Raw genomic sequence first — 20,776 nt, 5'->3', positions numbered from 1 at the left:
AAACTTAAAAAAAAAAAAAGAAAGAGAGAGAGAGAGAGAGAAATCCTTGCAAAGATTGGTATTTAAGGGGAAGCAGAAAAGTCCACAGAAGAATGTGAGAAGTAATCAGAGAGGAATGAGGAGAATCAGGAGAGGAGCAGCATCACCAAAGCCAAGGAGCAGGTACTTTCAAGAGAGGCACAAGGACAGAAGTAGGGTGATAGTGATCCATTGTGTTAAATGCAGCAGAGATAGGTTCAGTAAAATAAAGACTTAAAATTGCTCATTGAATTTGGCAAGTGGTGCGTCACTGTTTCCTTAATAAGAGCAGCACCACCCAGTGGTGTTCTGGGGACAGAAAAGCCAGAGCAAGGGCTGAGTTTGGAACAGGAGGTGAGGAAATGAAGGAAGTGTCTACATCAGAAAAGCTTCCATGACAATAGAAGAAGAAAAATAGGGCAAGTGCCAGTTGGAGATAGAGGCAAAGGAAAGTTCTTTTGTTTCTTTTTTAAGGAGAGAAATTTGAGCATATATAAATGCCGATGGGAAGTATCCAGTAGAAAGGGAAAGAATGGAAGAAGATATAGATGAGAGGGGATAACTGATAAAGGTTCCCAAGCAGATGGGAGAAAATGGGTTTTGAAGCCCAAATAGAAGGACTATCCTTGAACTGAAGAAGGTATGTCTATTCCTGCAACAAAGAAGAAGAAGAAGAAGAAGAAGAAGAAGAAGAAGAAGAAGAAGAAGAAGAAGAAGAAGAAGAAGAAGAAGAAGAAGAAGAAGTTGTTAGGATATGTAGAGATGCAGCTATGTGGCAGAGTGGGGTGATGGCAGGAAAATGAGCATTAATCTCTAATGGCCTAGATTTTCATAGTGGAATAAGAGCTGAGAACATCTGCTGAGAAGGAAGTGGATCATGAAGATTGGTGAAGTAGAATGAAGGTGAAAATGATTGAAAGGATGAAACTTATAGATGGATCATCTACAAGGATATTAAAATCATTCAAGATGGTAGCCAGCGGTGGGTTAGAAAAGAAGTCCATATGAGAGGTGATAAAATCTTCAATAAGTGAGAGAACTCAAAGATAATAGATGTCAGTATGAAGGATTTAAAAAGGTTGGCTGTACCATCTCCTGGCCCCATGGAATAAGAATTCCACCATTGACATTTTGGGGAGGTTGCTTATTAGACGTTGGGTACCTGACTCAATAAATGTGAAGAAGGGACTTACTCTTTTTGTTTCAGAAGACCACAGGAAGTGACAGTCCTAGTGTTCATCTGGTCAAACCACACAGGGAGTAGTACGTCCATTTCTGAGTGTCTTATTTTAATGTGAACATTTACAAGCCATAATGCATCTAGACAAGGATCAAAAAGTCACCAAGGGCTGATTGGGAAATGGATATGATTTGCGTAGCAAAGACATGGTTAAAGGAGAATTATGACAGCTGTCATGAAAGGCAAAAATAGCCTTTACAAAATTTCCACACGATAAAGTAAGATTAATGAATAGAAGTTACAAAGAGAAGATTGCAATTCTTTTTCAGAACAATTTTTAATTCATCCAGTAATGAAATGTGAACTTACCTAGTCTATTAAAAGTGGAAACTGGATAAACATCTATCTTCTAAGGCTTTTAGAAAGTGTAACCCCAAGGTTAACCTCCAATGGTTAAAGAGAAGATAGAAAAGCAACCTAGTTGTTGAGGGCCATAGATCAAGTAGAATTTTACAATAGATACTGAGAGAAACTATTTTCTACATAAAAAGTAGAATTTAGCTGGAGTAAAAGGTCCTCCCTGACTCTTGCTATTGGAAAAGAATTATTCATAGAATCCAAAAATAGAAGAAAAGCTTGAAGAATGGCTCAAAATGATCACAATCAAAATCCTAAGGGGAGAAAGGAAAGAAAATGGCAAGATAAAACAAATAACCTTCCAGGAAACAAATTTTACTGAGCTTCTGGAATTTATGGGAGAACTCTGCAAAGAACCTTTTCAGTGGCTGCATTAAACCAATACTTGGTATTGTTTCAAGTATGTGGAAAGAATAAGGATTTGGGATCCAGGCTGTTTCCTGCTCTAGATGAAGGCTGTAGCTCTGAGAAAAGGAAATTAGAAAGAGCTGGTTCAGTAGGGTTATGTGCCTTACGTTTATAAAAAAAAATAATAAAAAATAAATACTCTTCTTAGTGGGAGAGGGAGCTGAGAGTAACTGTTGAGGCCTGGAACCCTGTGGCCACAGATCTAGCTCATGCCAGGAAAAACTAATGCCTGATTGAAACTGCTTAGCACTCACAGTGGTAGAAGGTGGTCATGTATATTTAACACTTGAATTTTTTTCTTTATTGCCAGGAGGCACATGTGCTCATCAGAAAGAGACTGAGCTGGGGGGAAGCACCCCTTATGGAGCATGGTCATACTACAATCCCTTCTACTCCACTTCTTCATCCTGTCAGGATTTGGGGCATGCACCAAGCATGTTTTTCTAGTCCATCACCTTAACCACTTGGCCACAACTATACACATACACAGCATGTTTTGCAGCCACCAGAGCTAGGATTTGAACTTTGGTCAGCCATGTGGGGATCCAACCCCCTTAACCAATACATCACAGAGCTGGCCCAAGATTTCTATTTAAATGAGTAGATAAACATAAGTTGGAACAGATTGGCAGACTCAAAGCAGAGACAATAACCTTCAACAGCCCACAGGAGAAAAGAAAGTGACCAGTTTGTATAGAAGCTGATCCCAATTAATTAGGAAACAGGTATTAATGGATGTTAGAGCATTTTTATTTGTCATTTGCACAATATGCCCTTCCTACTCAAAGTGGCATCAATGCACCAACAAGGACAGCATCTCCTGAGAGCTTGTTAGAAACGCAGGATCTCAGGATCAGCAGATGAGATAAAGGTTATGTAGACTCCCACATAGTCGACCACAGTTCATGTCCTGGACCTGGTGGCTTACAACTCATGCCGGGCACCAGGCGTGTGTGTGTTGCATGCTCAAAATTCCAAGGGGAGAATAGAGGAGAAGGGATTGTAGTATGGCCATTCTACTGGGTGGTGAGTTCTCGCTTTCTGTCTCTCTGTCTCTCCGGTGAATGCATGCTCCTTATAGGAAAAAACTCTCTGGAAAAAAGAAAGAAAGAAAGAGAGAGAGAGAGAGAGAGAGAGAGAGAGAGAGAGAGAGAGAGAGAGAGAGAGAAAGAAAGAAAGAAAGAAAGAAAGAAAGAAAGAAAGAAAGAAAGAAAGAAAGAAAGAAAGAAAGAAAGAAAGAAAGAAAGGGACCAGGAGGTGCTGTGGTGGTTAAGGTGCTGGACACTCCCACATGGCCAACCATGGTTTGAGCCCCGGACCTGGTGGTTTGCTTTCTCACTTTCCTTTTCTCTCTCTGGTCAAATTAAAATAAATGAATGAATAAATAAAATTAAATACAAATTTTTAAAAAAAAGAAAGAAAAAGAAATCCAGGATCTCAGGCTCCTTCCCAGACATATTGAATAATAATCTTCTTTTTAACAATTTTGAGGTGATTTGCAAACACAGTGCAGTCTGAGAATCACCGTTGTATGTGGTTTTAGTTGAATTTTGCTCAGTAAAACTCTCTCCCCCTTCCTCCTTCCTTCTCTTCCACCCTCCACCTCTCTTTGTTTCTCAGATCTTTGTTTCTTTGTGAGCTAGCAAACAACTCTAATCTGATAGGCCTAGAAGTAGTGTTACTGATATACTCAGATAAGGGAAAAGGGTGGTCAGGTACATATTTTAAAATACAGGTTCTGGTAGTGGGAAACTATTGACTTAATATCCAGTTGTGCTGTCTGTATTTTTGTCAAGGTCTTGGTCTTACTGAGCCTCAGTCTCCTAATCTGTAAAATATATAGACCATTATGGTATTTGCCTCATAGTACGAGGATAAAATGAGGGGTAGGTATGTAGACTGCCTAGCACAGTGCCTAACACACAGTGGGTGCTCAGTATATGGTATTTTTATTAAAAGCCATCACTTTTGAAGTGGAGTTAGAAATTCTAAAGAATCATGTTATGATCCTCTGCAGCCTTTCAAAGTGCCCTGTCTTTCTGGAGAGTCTCACCCATTTTAATCTCCTTGACTCCAGTGCCAGCTCTCAGACTAAAGTATTTATTTCATTTTTTTTTCCTATTCCATGCTTGTTTTTGCTGAATTACCAAGATTTCCTACTTTTCCATTGTAAATGGCCCACTCTCCTAGTACATTAAAGTGAAAAAAGTCTTTTGTGGGCTGGCTTGGAAATGTAATTCCATTTATAACAATTTTTTTCTCCTATGGAAAAATGCATGTCACCTTCCAAACAATTGGCTTCAGAAGGAACTTTGAGAACTTAGCTTGTCTGTAAGATGAAGGCTGCCTGTATGTCAACATATGAAATGATCACAAAAGGCTAGATTAACTAAGTCCAGAATTCAGAGGTGGCTAAAAGGCAAATGAGAATGCTACCAAAAAATAGAAAGTAGCATGAATGGATCAATCTGAGTGCATAGTATCAAGATATAGAAACCTAATACAGGAAAGAGAGATATACCTCAGGAAGGATATTAAAAAACAGCAACAATGACAACACAAACAATTTTTCTACTATATTAGGTCAGGGACCCTTAATAAGTAGCTTGGGATCTACAAATAATATCAAGTCTGTACAAGCTAACTGTCCAAGATGGTCACCATCCTCCTGACCTGCTCTATGCAGTCTGTCTAGATTTTTAGCTCAGAGAGGAGGACAGTAAGTGGTACCTTGTTTCATCCTACTCACACGTGTCCCCATGCCATGACAGCCAGACCCCAGGTTCAGTCAACTTCCCTCTGCCCTTAATGTCTCTCTTCCCAGGGAGGTCAGTGACACTAACTTGGAATGATAGTTGGTGTTCTCTGTGCTTTTAAGACTGCACTGTGAGGGACCAGCCGTTAGCGTAATAGTTATGTCACTGGATTCCCATATGATCTACCATGGTTCAAGTCCTGGACCTGGTGACTTAAACTCATGCTGGGCACATATGTGTGCATGCTCAAGATCCCGAGAGGAGAATGGAGGAGAAGGAATTGCAGTGTGACCATTCCTGGGGGAGACCATTATGGTATTTGCCTCATAGTACGAGGATAAAATGAGGGGTAGGTATGTAGACTGCCTAGCACAGTGCCTAACACACAGTGGGTGCTCAGTATATGGTATTTTTATTAAAAGCCATCACTTTTGAAGTGGAGTTAGAAATTCTAAAGAATCATGTTATGATCCTCTGCAGCCTTTCAAAGTGCCCTGTCTTTCTGGAGAGTCTCACCCATTTTAATCTCCTTGACTCCAGTGCCAGCTCTCAGACTAAAGTATTTATTTCATTTTTTTTTCCTATTCCATGCTTGTTTTTGCTGAATTACCAAGATTTCCTACTTTTCCATTGTAAATGGCCCACTCTCCTAGTACATTAAAGTGAAAAAAGTCTTTTGTGGGCTGGCTTGGAAATGTAATTCCATTTATAACAATTTTTTTCTCCTATGGAAAAATGCATGTCACCTTCCAAACAATTGGCTTCAGAAGGAACTTTGAGAACTTAGCTTGTCTGTAAGATGAAGGCTGCCTGTATGTCAACATATGAAATGATCACAAAAGGCTAGATTAACTAAGTCCAGAATTCAGAGGTGGCTAAAAGGCAAATGAGAATGCTACCAAAAAATAGAAAGTAGCATGAATGGATCAATCTGAGTGCATAGTATCAAGATATAGAAACCTAATACAGGAAAGAGAGATATACCTCAGGAAGGATATTAAAAAACAGCAACAATGACAACACAAACAATTTTTCTACTATATTAGGTCAGGGACCCTTAATAAGTAGCTTGGGATCTACAAATAATATCAAGTCTGTACAAGCTAACTGTCCAAGATGGTCACCATCCTCCTGACCTGCTCTATGCAGTCTGTCTAGATTTTTAGCTCAGAGAGGAGGACAGTAAGTGGTACCTTGTTTCATCCTACTCACACGTGTCCCCATGCCATGACAGCCAGACCCCAGGTTCAGTCAACTTCCCTCTGCCCTTAATGTCTCTCTTCCCAGGGAGGTCAGTGACACTAACTTGGAATGATAGTTGGTGTTCTCTGTGCTTTTAAGACTGCACTGTGAGGGACCAGCCGTTAGCGTAATAGTTATGTCACTGGATTCCCATATGATCTACCATGGTTCAAGTCCTGGACCTGGTGACTTAAACTCATGCTGGGCACATATGTGTGCATGCTCAAGATCCCGAGAGGAGAATGGAGGAGAAGGAATTGCAGTGTGACCATTCCTGGGGGGTGATTTCTTGCCTTCTGTCTCTCTGGCTCTGTCTCTCTGTCTTACCTGGTGAGCGAGCACACGCACCCTATAGCAAAATCTTCTCAAAAAATAAATAGATTGCACTGTGAGCATGCACAGAAAAGAAAGGGAGTGAGGGATGGAGCTGAGATGAAAGTTACTCCTGGGTGGCAGAACTGAATGTGACTTTTGACTACTTCATACCATCTTGCACCACCGGTGTCCTAAAATTATCTTGTATATACTTTTATAATAAAATATTGAATTTTTATAAATGAAACATACTATCTGGCAAATGATAAAACTAGAAATCCTCCTTCTTTCCTCCAACACCTAATCCTATGCCCTTCCTAGAGGTAACCAGTGTCAACAATTTAGTTAGGCTCCTTCCAGAGGGGGATCTCTCATAATTTAAGCAACAAAAAATGTGTGAATTCTGAATGTAGCAAATCTCTGTTGTAATAAAATGATGAAAAATCCAACTATAGTAGAATAAATCCATGTCTAAAGAAGCTCAAGGTTTGCATGCTTGCTCTATCGGGACTGACCTCACTGACAAGGTGTGACTTGTTGGGAGTCTGCTCTCCCTTGAGAACAGATGGAAAAGGAAGAAGGGGGGAAAAAGATGATCTATAAAAAACAGAGATTTTTGAAGACAGGGACCTTATACTATTACTTTTACTATTACTACTACTATTGTTTAAAAATATAATGGTAATCTTTTTTTTTTTGAGAGGTTTTCGCTATAGGGCGTGTGCGCTCGCCAGACAGAGACAGAGAGACAGAAAGCAAGAAATCACCCCCCCCCCAGGGGGGATGGCCACGCTGCAATCCCATCTCCTCCATTCTCCTCTTGGGATCTTGGGCATGCATGCACACGCGCCCGGAGTGAGTTTTAAGCCACCGGGTCCGGGACGCGAACCGCGGTCGACTACATGGGAGTCCAACAACATAGCCATTACACTAACTGCTGGTCCCCCCAATGGTAATCATTTATTGAGCTCCATCAAAAGGAGCAGAGAAACTAGTACTCAAATGAAGTGAAGAAATCTGATACAAACACACATTCACACAGCCTTCTATAAAAATCCTTCTGACTCATACACAACCATACTCAAATACCCCACATACACATACACAATGTCCACAAATTAGCAGTTTCATAAAGAAATAAATTCACAAATACTCATTATCTTACGTATAACCTTACTTACTCTATTTAACTAGCTCTACTGCATTTAAATCAGTTCTCAGTCCTCTTCACACCTGCATATAAGTTTTCACCTTTTGTTGTAGCTGTTGTTTGTGTTTTTTGGTTTTATTAAAGAAAGATTTTTGCTATAGGGTATATGCACTTGCCAGAGACAGTGAGAGACAGAGAGACAGAAAGTGAGAAATCATCCCCTAGGGGGATGGCCACACTATAATTCATTTGCCTCCTCAGTGTGAGTTTCAAGCTTTCAGATCTGGGACTCAAACCACAGTCAGCCATGTGGGAGTCCAGCAAAGTAACCATTACGCCATCTGCTGGTCCTGCACCTTGCTCTTTTAAGATAAAGTCCCACTTTGTCATTATCATCCTGCCTCAGCTCCTGAGAGTCACTGGGACTGCAGACAAATGTCACTGTGCCCAGGTTAGACCAAAAATCAAACCTAGGCCTTCCTAGTGGTCCCAGCCAGCAGTACGGTGTCTTAGCAGTATGGGCCACCACACTTGGATCCACACCCTGTTGCTTCAGTGTATAAGAAACTGACGGGAGCTAGATAGAGGTACAGTGGGAAAATGCATCACTCTGTGAGGCCGACCTACATGGGACAGTTTAGGGTTTATGTCCAGAGATCTCCCTGAGTATATCAGGCAAGGATGTGTCCATGATTTGGGGCTAACTGAAATGGGGGGGGGGAATGATGGCATAGAGACCCTGTTAGAGCCTCTGTCTATCTCCTTCTCTCTTTTTCTGTGTCTCTCAGTTGTGGAAGAGATAAATGGATAAACTTAAAAGTGGAAAAAAAAGGAAGACACAGATCATTTGGTCCACCTCTGCAAACAGAGGTGTCTTCACTATTTGAGACCTCTATCTACCTATATTCCACTTGGTGGTGCCCAAGGACAACTGGAAAATTTTCTCCAGCTGCCTGTCTTCATATTTTATTTCCCCTTGGTCAATCAATAAATATTTATCATATTTTAACACTGAACCAAGAAAAACTTGTGGAAACAACCTAAGTGTCCATTGGTGTGTGAATGTATAAAGAAACTGGTATATACACAGAATAGAATATTGTTTAGCCCTCAAAAAGAAAGAAACCCTATAATTTGTGAAAACATGGATGAACCATTTTGCCCAATGAAATAAGCAGGTGCAGAAAAATATCACAAGATTTCACTTATATATGGAATCTATAAAAGTCAAACTTATAGATACAGAGAGTAGCATTGTGGTTACCAAGGGCAGAGACAGGCTGGGGGAAAATGAGAGATGGCAGTCAAAGGGTACAAAGTTTCAGTTATGGTAGATTAATAACTTCTAGCATCTAATGTACAGTATTGTGACTATAGCTAACAATACTATATTGTACACTGGAAATTTGCTAAGAGGGTAAATGTTAAGTGTTCTCACCATAAAAAAGTAACTATGTTAAGAGCTGAGTGTGTTAATTAGCTTGACTATAGTTTATGTATGTGCATATCAAAACATCATGCTGTACACCTTAAAATATATACACTTAAAATTTAAAACAAAAACAAAAAGCTTGTGGTTGGGAACATTATAGCTCCCAAAACTGGCTATCTGTAAGAGTCCCTGAGAATTCTTTAAAAATATAGATCCCTGATCCACACCCCCAAAACATAATGACTCTGAATCCTTGTGGCTGAGATCTGTTATGAGCTGAATTATGAATTCATATGTTGAAGTCCTTACTTCCTAGTACCTCAGAATGTGGCTATATTTAAAGGTAATTCTGTTAAAATGAGGTCATTGGGGTTGTTCCTAATAAATATGACTGATGTTCTTATAAGAAGAGGAAATTTGGACACAAACATATACTGAGAGAAGACACAAAGAGAAGGGGGCAACCATGAGTCTAAGATCACCCACACGGTTCCCTTAAATAAAACATCTCAATTGACTTATGACTGTGGTGTCATGCATTTGGTATTTTTTATAATTTGGGGATGATATTACTCACCACGGAGGCCTTGATGCAGTCAAGCTTATTGTAGCTCTGTGGTTCAGTTTCTTTGTTTCTTAAATGGTGCTGATGGTAATATCTACCACGTAGGGTAGCTGTGATACTTAAATTGGATAATGCCATGTACAGCACTTAGTACAGTGCCTAGCACATGGCAGGTCATCAAAAATCCAACTATTGTAATATTATATCAGATTTGTCTGTTTCCTTCTCAGCTTGCCACACTACAAATAAAAGTCTTTCAATATATTAGTAAATCATTGATTTATGTGTCTTTCTGAATATGCAGATGTTATGCTTTCCTAAGTCCATATCATCCCTGGAATCATAATACCTACTTCATAAATTTGTTGTGAGGATTAAATGAGATGAAGAATGCAAAGTGCCTGGCACATAACAGAATCTCAATAAATATTGATAAGATTGATACTTTTTCTTGTTTTGTTTTGTTTTAAATCTCTTTCATCAGTGAGAGAGAGAGAGAGCAAGAAAGAGGAAGAGAGATAGCACTTCTAACACTATGATCCACAACCAGCCTCAGATAGTGGGCACACACATGCCTGGCATACTCAGGGAGGTCTCAAGACAAGCACCCAGCATTTTCCCACGTAGGTCAGTCTCATAGACTTGCATTGTATCACTGTGTTCCCTGCAGGTCCTATTCTTTTTCTTAGTAATTGCTAAATGCATGGCAAACTTGCAAAGTAGGTAGATATCTTTAATGTTTCACACCTAGTCCCCTGAGACCTAGTCCCTGAATCCCTCTCCATCTTTCAGTTTATCCTTCAGTAACACTTTGTAATCCATACCTGGCCTTCAGCATTCGCACTGCTTTCACCTCCAGGCTTCTGCTTAGTCTCTCTACATAGATTGCCCTTCCCTCCTTCCAGAATTAACCCCCAACCATACAACACACCACACATCCATCATCAGTTACCCCTTGTTCTGTCTTTGTCTATCTGCATATCCACTTTTCCAGCTAGATCATGATTTTATTGGGGGCACGATCTGTGTCTTTTTTTTTTTTATGATAGTATGTGCACAAGTATGAGAGAGAAAGACAAAGAAAGAGTTGGGGATGGAGAGAAACCACCCTCAACTGGGTCTGGTCACACCATGATCTCCTTTCTCCAGCCCTCCAACTCCTTAGGATCTTGGGCATCCTGCCTCACACCCAGTGTGTTTTCAGGCCTATCTGCATATCCGAACCCATGGTCAGTCATGTGACTTCCAGCATTGCAGTCCAGTACACTACAGACTGCACCATCTGGTTGGGCCATAATGTGTCTTACTTACCTCTGATTCCCCACTAACACAGTACCTGGCACAGGGGTGCAGAGTGACTGTTGAATGATTCCATCTGAGAAAGAGGTGACCCTTATATCCCCTTTCTGCTCCACCCAGAAAGCTACCAGTTCTGTCTGGAAGTGGGACCCCCCTGTAGCTCTCTGGATTTATGCAAGAACATTTTGCTGCTTGGAATCTCTCCATCCAACACAATATATGTCAGCAAAATGAGGTTTCACAGAGTGGAGCCAAGGTGGCCCTGCCCAGTCAGCCTTCCCCACGTAGAGGTATGCAGTATGTCAATACAAGCTGGACTTGTATGCAAATACACGGCAGCTCTCTGAACTCTGTCACTGAACTATCTAGATTTCTCTGTATCTCAATTGTATTTGCTCTTGATCAGCCTGACTATAACATGCAAAGCTGTACTGAATTATTAGCAATACTGCTTGAGAGTAAGTACTACAACGAGGGAAATGTCAAGGGGACAAAATTTTGAGTATAATGGTGCCAAATGCCAAGAAGGAAATACTTCCACCAGGGCCTCATCCCAAGGTTACACACAAAGATAAGAGGACTTAGGCAAACACAGAAGCAACAGGCCCAGCAGTTCTCAAAAACACAACTTAAACAAACATTTATGGATCTAATATATTTTGTTATTAATGTTTAACATAAAATAATTATAATCAAGAGGAAAAATCATAAACACTGTAATTAAAAAACGATTCAGTAAGCTATAAGTCTACACAATGCAGATGAAATTTCATATTCTGCTACCTCCTCTGGCTTTTACCCAAGAACATTTAAAAAAAAAAAAAGACAAAGAAGAAGAAAAAAAAAAAGGAAAATGAATGCATCTAAGAAATTGACTTTTGAGAGAATAAACGAGACTCCTCAGCAGTCTTTGAGAACACAGGCACCAGTACTCTCCATTCTGTTTGTCTGGTCAGTGACCCCAACATCTCGTTTGTCTCTGACCTTGAGATACTGTTGGGAACCAGGACTACAGCTTATTTCTGGTTTTCTGGCCACTCAAGCAGAAAGAGTACTGCCTCTATCATTTCTCCAAATTTCAGGACTCTATAAGAGACTCGTATGACCTTGGGAACAGGAGTTAGTTGGCTACCCTTTGTTGTCATCACAGAGCTAATGCTTATGGCACTGAGATGAAATCTCACCTATGCAACTTTGATCTGTAGGGATTCAAGCAAGTGGAAAGAAGGCGACTCCAGCCCTGACTATAGCTTGGCCACTAGACTCTGTTATTATAGAAACTCTGCCTCTTCTTTCCTTCTACTCTCAGAACCAATGTACCATAGGCTCCACCAGGAGGCATCTCTAGTGTCTCCCTAAGATCTAACTCCGTGACTCTGGAGGGAATGTTCAATGTCTTGGGCACAAGGTGGCAGTATATACTACCCTATTTCAAGGGCCATGGGCTTGTGAATGAAGCCAGCTGAAAAGAGGGTGGGAAGTGCTGACTGAAATTGAAATCTATGACTTTTACATGAAAACTTAACATTGTAAATAGTTTACATTTTTAAAGAAATCAATAATCATTGAATCCTACACACTCAAAGTATCCCAAGTCTCCAAGTCCTGAGACATCCTGGAAACCGATCACTATCCAGCATATCCCTATATCTCACGAAGCCAGAGTCCCATCCAGTGCACCAGGCTGCCTGGCTCTCCACAGATCTGCCCTTTCACTTTATCTCAGCCACAGAATCGTCCTCTCCTCAAAGCTAAGAAACCCTGGACCTACAGTTTCAAGAGCCTTGCTCCTTCCTCTGGAGCTCCTCAAGCTCCTGAATATCTAATCTGCACATCTTCTGAAAGGATAACTAAGAATGGACTGAGATCACATAAGGTGGTCAACTGGTTTCAGAAAAGAGCAGGGAGAGCAAGTTTGTAAAAGTAAGAGAAGGTAAGGGAAGTGAGGTGAAAGATGGGGTGCAGAGGTGAGTGAAGTGAGGGAAATGAAGGCAAAAGACAGAAAAGGAGAAGAGAAAAAGAAGAAAGGGTGTGAAAGAGAGAATAAAGAAATAGAAAAAAAGAGGATAAACTAAATGAGAGAAAGGAAAAGGAGAGGAAATAGGAGCAAGAAGAGAAGAAATGGGTAAAGAAAAAGAAAAATGAGAGAACAGACAGAATGGTAGGGGAAAGACTAACTAGAAGAGAAGACTGTGAGTATTCTCCAGACAGCGATGACAAATGGTTGAAAAGAGGGGTGTGCTGGTTGCCTGGATTTGGTTATTGCACATTGTGTTCTTGTACTGAAAAATCGCACTGCACCCTACATAGATCTATGATTATTATACACTAACTCAAAAAGAAAGAAACTTAAGTAAGTAGAAGAGGCCCAGCAGGTGGTGTGGAGGTTAAGGTGGCTGGATTCCCACATGGCCTGCTGAGTGGTTCGAGTCCTGGACTGGCTTGAAAAACAAGAGAGAGAGTGTGTTCCAGCATGCGCAAAACCCCAAGAAGAGAATGGAAGAGAAGGGATTGTGCATGGCCATCCGTCCAGGAGTTGCTTTCTCACTTTGTCTCTCTCTCTCTCTCCCCCTCTCCCTCTCCCTCTCCCTCTCTCTGTCTCCCCTGCCTCTCTCTTGTGAGCACATGCACCCTGTAGCAGAACTGGAGAAAAAAAGGAAAAAAATGGGAGAAGAAGGAGCAGAGAGAAGAAAAGAAGATTGAGAAGAGAGAGAGAAGGGCAGCTGGCCCAGAAGCTGGCATTCCAAAAGCCAGGATAGGGATCTCCTTAGATGGGATTCAGGGAAGAGAGGAGAGGGCAAGTGGAGAAAAAGAGAGAGAAGAGAGAGAGAGAGAGAGAACAATGAATGAAGTGAGAAGGAAGGGACAGAAGAAGGGGAGAGTTTTGCTTACAGCACTTACTGGGTATTCCTAATGCAATGCGTGCCCAGCACTCTCTGGCCCTCAACAGGAGCAACTGCTCTCTGCACCCCCAAGATACAAGCGCTTCTAGGGGATGACTGTTAAGGCTAAGACACGGCGGGCTCTAGAGGCCAGTGTCTTTCCTGTAGGAGGACCCATCCCGAGATGGGACTAGAGACTTCCCCCCTACCAGAGTTAGAGACCCACTAGGCAGGGCAACCGGGCGATCAGAGAGCCGCAGCGGCCCAGGAGGGCTGCGTGCAGATTTCTGGCAGAGGATGAGCCCTGAGAGTCCAGAGAGCTTCAGCGGAGACGCTGGGCGCGCGGAGAGAGGGAGAACCGAGCTCCACTCCCAAGAGCCCGGGCGAGGCTGCGAGGACAGCATGGGTGCAAGGGTGCAGGCGGCGCGGGGCCGGGCGGTCTGGAGCGCGCCGGCGCCCGCCCCCAGCCGGGAAAGCAGTGGAGGAGCGTCCTCCGCCGGCCCCTGTGGGGTAATTTAAATGCTGTCACAGCCTGGTGCTGAGTCCAGGGCGTGCAGCTCGCTCACTCGCTCACTTGCTCCCGGCTCCTGCCACCGCTCAGCCGGCACAGCCCAGGGGAGCCTGAGAGCAGGAGAGCCTGGAGCAGGGGTGGGAGGGATCGAAGGAGGGAGGGAGCAAGGGCCCGCCCCGGCTCTCCCTCTGCCCTGCTGCCCGCCCTTCCTGCCGCCACAGGTCCGCCCCGAGCTCCGCTCACACTTGGGAAACTTGGGACTGTGCTGGGGCCGCGTGTGGCACCTCAGGGGGGCGGCCCCGGTCTCGAGAGGAGGGGGAGGAGGAAGAGAAGGAAGTGAGCCCGAAGGATCCGCTCAGAGCTGTTTGTCCAGCTGTTTCTATTCGCACCCCAAGCAGCACAGCCAGAAGGGGGCCGAGCCTAGGGTGGCTGGCTTTAGGCGCTAATTTCCAACTCTTCTCCTCGCAGCTTGTCTTTTTCAGACACCCTGGAATCCCCTCAGACCAGCCCGGCGGGCGCGCACCTGCCAGTCGCCCCTGACCTCACAGGCCAGGGGACCCCTGAGCCGGAGAAGATGGCCCAGGCCAAGACTGATTGCCGCTCACCTGTCGGCCTCGATTGCTGCAACTGCTGCCTGGACCTGGCCCACCGGAGCGGGCTCCAGCGAGGCAGCAGTGGGGAGAACAACAACCCGGGCAGCCCCACTGTGAGCAACTTTCGGCAGCTGCAGGAGAAGCTGATTTTCGAGAACCTCAACACGGACAAGCTCAACAGCATAATGCGGCAGGATTCGCTAGAGCCGGTGCTACGAGACCCCTGCTACCTGATCAACGAGGGCATCTGCAACCGCAACATCGACCAGACCATGCTCTCCATCCTGCTCTTCTTCCACAGGTGGGTGGCTGGGCACTCGGGTGAGTGAGCGATCCCTGCTCACAGTAGCCTCCGCTGAACTGACCCTCACCTCTGATAAAAGGGTCGACCAGGAGGTTCACAGGGGTGGGAGCACGGGGAGGTCGGGCTCACAGACCTCCACCACTGATCCTTGAGGCTCCCTGGAGTACTGTGCACCTGAGGGGAGGCCTGGCAGGTGCCAGCGCTCTTTTGAAGCATGCCTGCACGGGCTTCCTGAGGGGGATGCAGGGACTCAGGGGTCCAGAAAGTGGACAGACCTCAGATGATTTAGAGGTAGCTGCTGGCAGTCACCTCTCCTGATATGCATACATTTCACAGCTCTTTTGGAGATTCAGCCGTGGGGTCCTCTTGGGAGCTGAGTTCCACCTTTCTCAAAAGCCCATTTCTAAATGCGCATACTCGGATGGAAACTGCAAGGGCTTTTACATTATGGAATGGCCCTGACTGACGGTGAGGGCACACAAAATGTCAAGACCAATTAGACTGCTGCTAGTTGGGGGGAAGAGGATGGGGAATAAGAAAAATAAGAATCAGACACCTGTGAGAATGTCTTGAGATTCTAAGAGTGGGGACTCCATTCCCTGTATGGGTGATAGCCTTCAATTTCAAATGAAGGCTCAAAGCAACCCCAGGGAGCATCCTAGGACATCTCTTTAAGTGCCTCAAGAACTATGTGTGGTGGAGGATGGATGAATTCATGTTGTTACAGGCATGGATTTGAGTGCAGGTGAGAATGACTAGAAATCCTACTGGGGAAACAAGTAAGGGAGACAGGAGGAGGGAAACATAATGTGAAGACCAAAGACAACTGCTGTCCCCCAAGTCTGAGATGCTCTCATAAAGCAGGTCTCAGGGGACAACTGAAGCAATTTAGAGGCAGGGAAAGCAACTTCAGGAAACCCAGACATGGATTTGGAGTTCCTAGAGCCATGAGGACAAGATACTAGTGTATGTGTGTGTGCATGGTGGTGGGGGGGTGGATTTTATGCTTGCTCCATGATGCAAGTTATGTAAGAGAAAGTCATCCCCACCCTAGGAGTCCTGAGTTGTAGTACAAGTTGTGACTCTACCTTTGTGTGTGAGCCTGAGCAAATTGCCTGATCTCTCTGATCTAAGGTTCCTTAGAGCTCTGAGAGTCTAGGTCATGGGCAAGTGATGTGCACCATGTGATAAGAAATTCTGAGCACTCACGAACTATCTGGATGGCAGTAGCTCAAATAGGAAGTTTTAAAAGCAATCAAGAAAGGCAGGAGTTACCCTTATTTAGTGCTAAAAAGAGTTTTGCCTCCCTTACCCCAAGACAAATTTACCATCACCTTCCCATTACCCCAGCCCCAGTGGTTCCAGGCAGGGACAAGAAGGGCTTCCAACTTCTTCAGTGTTATCATTACAAGTTGAACTTTTCAGACATTTTTGATGCCGTAGAAGTCCTTTTCCATTTATTAGTTCACTTCGAGCATCAAACTATCTCATTGTCTAAAATAAACCAGACCACAGACAGAACAGGTTTCAAGGATATCTTTATTGCTGGTGAAAGATTGCTACTAGTGTATTCAGTCCACAGATGCTGTAACCCTGTGGAGTAAAATCCCTAACAGGTTTCTAACGATCCCGCTAGGCTCAGTTGGAGAGTGGCAGCAGGGGAGAAATGGCAGAGAAACCTAGAAAGAGAACCTTAGCATATGCATTCTTTCAACTGAGAGAACAAATGCCCCTCCATGGTGTTGGTGATGGATTAGAGGGGATGCTTCCTCTGGTTCTGGGTCTAGGAGGATCAACCTGGGTTAGCAAAGTATGAGGCTGAGTCTGTGATCAAAATGTTCACTTGTGCCACACCTGGAGAGCATCTGGCTTATTTAAGTGCCTTGAATGAAAAGACACTATTTGTCATCTACTTAATGGACACCCATTTACTGATGCTTGGGTTCTTGGCAGAGCCTAGAAATGCTATAGGTAGGGGATGCCGTGTGTGTAGGGTGGAACGAAGGCACAGATTGAGGGAGGAAGGCGAACAGTTGGGAAGGTGTAGCTGAGCCCAGGTGATTGGGTTCTGTAGAAATGTCCTTATAGATCTAGCAAGACAAAGCATTTTCTCACTTTTCTTGACAGTTGCGACCTTAGAGATTGGAGATTCCGAATTCAATTTAAGTTTTGCCAATAATAACATGCTCAATAGAAAACTAGGAGACCGTTATGGCTGATCATGGAGCTTCTCCAGTGTCCAGCCTGGAGAGTATTTCCTTTCTTACTTCATTTAGTTCTCTGGGTTTCTATCTTCAGACTTCAGTCATAGTTTTTACTCCCAGTCTGTTTAATGACATTGTAGGGTCCTGTTTGAAAATCTCTTTCCTTTGTCTGCTTTCAAGGCCACCTCTCCAGCTGGAGAAGCTCCTCTCCCCACACCTCCTCCTGCTCCTCCTGCAGCCCATTTTCCTGCTGCGAAGGCTCCTATATTCTTGGGAAGAAGGGTGGGGCACATTCTTGATTTATATCTGGTTTGTCTGCTTTGACCTGTCCCTGGTTCCCAGCTTGGTGCTTGGTTTTCTTAGAACGCAGGAGTGTAGTCAATTTGAGGGTAGGGCTGTGTTTTACTTGCTTGGTTTTTCCTTGGCTTCTGGTGATATCTCTAGTAATCAATAAATGATTTTTTGGTTGAATGACTACTTGTTTTTTGCATTCCATGTATACATTCTGAAACTTTAATCTTCTCCTGGAAAATCCTTACTAAGGTTTAGGTGTGTGGTTTATATTTATTTAGTTAGTTTTCACCATATGCAATCATTCTAATAGCCTGGTAGAAGTCCTGATAGACAGTGCTGTGTATATATACATATGAATCAGTGGTAATGGGCATGCAGCTTGTTGGTATTTAGCAATTGATGTTCCCTAAACTACTGGGGGGAAGAGCTGTATTTTAAACACCATCCCTCTTATCTTTTGTTAGGTAACTAATAACTATAATGGATTAATAGCTAACATTTATTGAACATTTACAATGTGCACCAAGCATTATATCTGCATAATTCCATTTAATATTTGCACTAACCTAGTGAAATGGGTACTATTATCACCCATTTTCATTTTATGAAGAAGGAAATTAAGGCTTGGAAAAATTAAGTCACTTGCCCAATGCCTCACAATGACGAGCAGGGCTAAGACTCCAACTGAAATCAGTGGGAATTGTCTATAATGGAAGAGTTATTAAGAACAGTAAAGATCTAAACTAACACCAGAGAAACTGTATTCAAAAACTAATGACCTGTCTATGAAGCAGAGGTAAATGTAAGCCCAGAACCTATTCCAAGTGATCAAAATATCTTTAGTAGGTAATGGGACCAAACTTTGTGGTCCTGGGACATAGGATTTTCAGTACTCAGACTGGAGTAGCTGCAGGGAAACGCAGAATGTTGGTCGTCCAATTATTCAAGGACTCTACCTTGTCATTTGAATATGCTTCTAGTCCTGGAAAATTTATGAGGGAAACAGAATATGCTGAGTAAACTGAAGTTTCCAATTTAAATGCAGCACATGGAAAAATTCCTAAGTCAAAATTTGAAGGACCTTGGGGCCAGCAGGTGGTGTAGTGGTTAAGGCACTGGACTCCCACATGGCTAACTACAGTTCAAATCCCAGACCCTGTGACTAGAAACACATGGGGTACATGTGAGTGCATGCCCAAAATCCCAAGAGGAGAATGGAAGAGAAAGGATTGCAGCGTGGCCATCTCCCAGAGGGTGAATTCTCACTTTCTGTCTCTGATGAGAATATGCACCTTATAGCAAAAACCTCTAAAACTTTTTTTTGAAGGGCCTTAATTCTCTGTCTCTGGAATGGGAGCTTTGGCAATATTCTGTGTTTGTGATTGTAATTGTAGCCTCTAATTTATTTATTTTCCTTTCTTTTCTTTTTTCTTCTTTAGAAAAGAAGACAGAGGGAAACAGAGAGGCAGAAAGTGAGAAATCAGCCCCTGGAGGGGGCGGGGGGATGGCCACACTGCAATCCCTTCTCCTCCATTCTCCTCTCAGGATTTTGGGCATGCATGTAAAAACACCCAACATGAGTTTTAAGCCACCAGGTCTGGTACTTGAGCCACGGTAGACTACATGGGAGTCCAGTGATGTAACATTCACACCATCTGCTGGTCCCCTATTTCTAAGATTTTACCCAAAACTTCTTAATCAGCTCTGTTCTGTTTTGGCCCCAGAGAATACCTGGCCAATGTGGTCTGAAATACTCTGAGTCTGAGTTTGTTTTTTTTTTTTTTTCTAGCTCTAAAAGCCCTAAGATTCTACCTTTAAACTTTTGACTTGGCACCAACTGGTTCCCACGACTAGAGACTCAGAAAGTAACAATATTAGCAAACATTTCTAATTGCTTTATGTGAACTAATTCATTTAATATCCCCTATTGAGCAGATATGCAGTAGCACAAGGAAAGGATATAATACAGATATTAAGTTTTCAAGAAAAAAATGTACACTAAAATTATTTGTGCTTCTCTGAGTCTTGAAACTAATGATTACATAATGTGTATTCCTGGATCTAGCTTTTGAGGTGATAGCCACTAACAAGGTGTGATTTGAGAGGCTGCCTGCTTTTGTGCCTAGAGTCATACTATTTAAGATTTAGTTCTCAGTCACTGTACCAGCTAAAACTCCTCTCCCATAGCATCAGTGGTATGTGGACCACACCGTGAGAAAACCCAAATTAGAGATTGCCACTCTTTGTCAACGAATTTACCATTTGGTTTTGAGGATGGAGTTCTTTGCTGCAGAGAGGTTTTGGGTTTCTATGTGGTTAAGCCTGTCATTCTTTGCCTTTGTGATTTTTGCCTTTGGTATCAAGCTTTGAAAGTCCTTTCTTAGTCTAAGGTAATTTAAAATAACTATTTCCTGAGTCCCCAGTGGTTTGACAAATAATAGGCACTCTTGGATTAAGAGATATTCTCTGTTGAAAGCACAAATGCATTTGCAAATTTAACATTCATGGTTTAGATACCTCATGAGAACCCCAATATGTAAGGAATTGCCTTTGTGCTGAGGCACAGATGTAAATCACATGTGTAAGGGAGGTTAGTATTTGAGAACAAGTCCTTTCACTCACTGTCAAGTGAGGCTGGTGCCCTACACAACGTCTACTATTATGTGTGTGTGTATGTGTGTTATATGTATATGTTGTAAATGTACATGTTGTATATAACATATATAAAGTGATAAATATAACATAAAATTTTCCATTTTAAGTATTTATAGTGTAAAATTCAGTGGCATTAGGTCCATTCACAGTGCTATGCAATCATCACCACTTTCAGACCTTTGTCATCGTCCCATACAGAAACTCTACCCATTAAACAACTCCTCATTCTCTCCCTCCCTCAGCCCTAGGTTACTTCCATTCTACCTTCTATGTCTATGAATCTGCCTATTATAGATATTTCATATAGGTAGAATCATATAATATGTTGCTTTCTGTCTCGGGCTTTTTTCATTCAGCATAATGTTTTTGAAGTTCATCCATGTTGCAGCATGTATTAGTACTTCATTAATTTTTATAACTGAATAATATTCCATTGTATAGATACACCACATTTCACCCATCAGTTGATGCTTGGTTCCAATTTTCGGCTGCTGTGAAGAATGCTGCTATGAACAGCAGTGGATGAATATCTGTTCAAGACCCTGCTTTCA

The 20,776-nt window shown here is 42.7% G+C and overlaps 1 protein-coding gene across 1 annotated transcript in view; it reads left to right on the top strand.

Moving 5' to 3' along the window:
• Positions 1–14,251: 14,251 nt before the first annotated feature.
• Positions 14,252–20,776, top strand: part of TSC22D3 (TSC22 domain family member 3) — a 68,266-nt gene continuing 61,741 nt past the window's right edge. Inside the window, exons 1-2 of the mRNA XM_006142817.3 lie at positions 14,252–14,396; positions 14,644–15,069. Of these exons, the coding sequence (XP_006142879.1) occupies positions 14,750–15,069 (320 nt within the window). The 5' untranslated portion in view covers positions 14,252–14,396; positions 14,644–14,749. The remainder of the gene's footprint in view (positions 14,397–14,643; positions 15,070–20,776) is intronic.

Source organism: Tupaia chinensis, unplaced genomic scaffold, assembly GCF_000334495.1.
Source record: "Tupaia chinensis unplaced genomic scaffold, TupChi_1.0 Scaffold000082_1, whole genome shotgun sequence".
Taxonomy (NCBI): domain Eukaryota; kingdom Metazoa; phylum Chordata; class Mammalia; order Scandentia; family Tupaiidae; genus Tupaia; species Tupaia belangeri.
The sequence above is the reverse complement of the archived record's forward strand: the minus strand, read 5'-3'. Positions and strand labels throughout refer to the sequence as shown.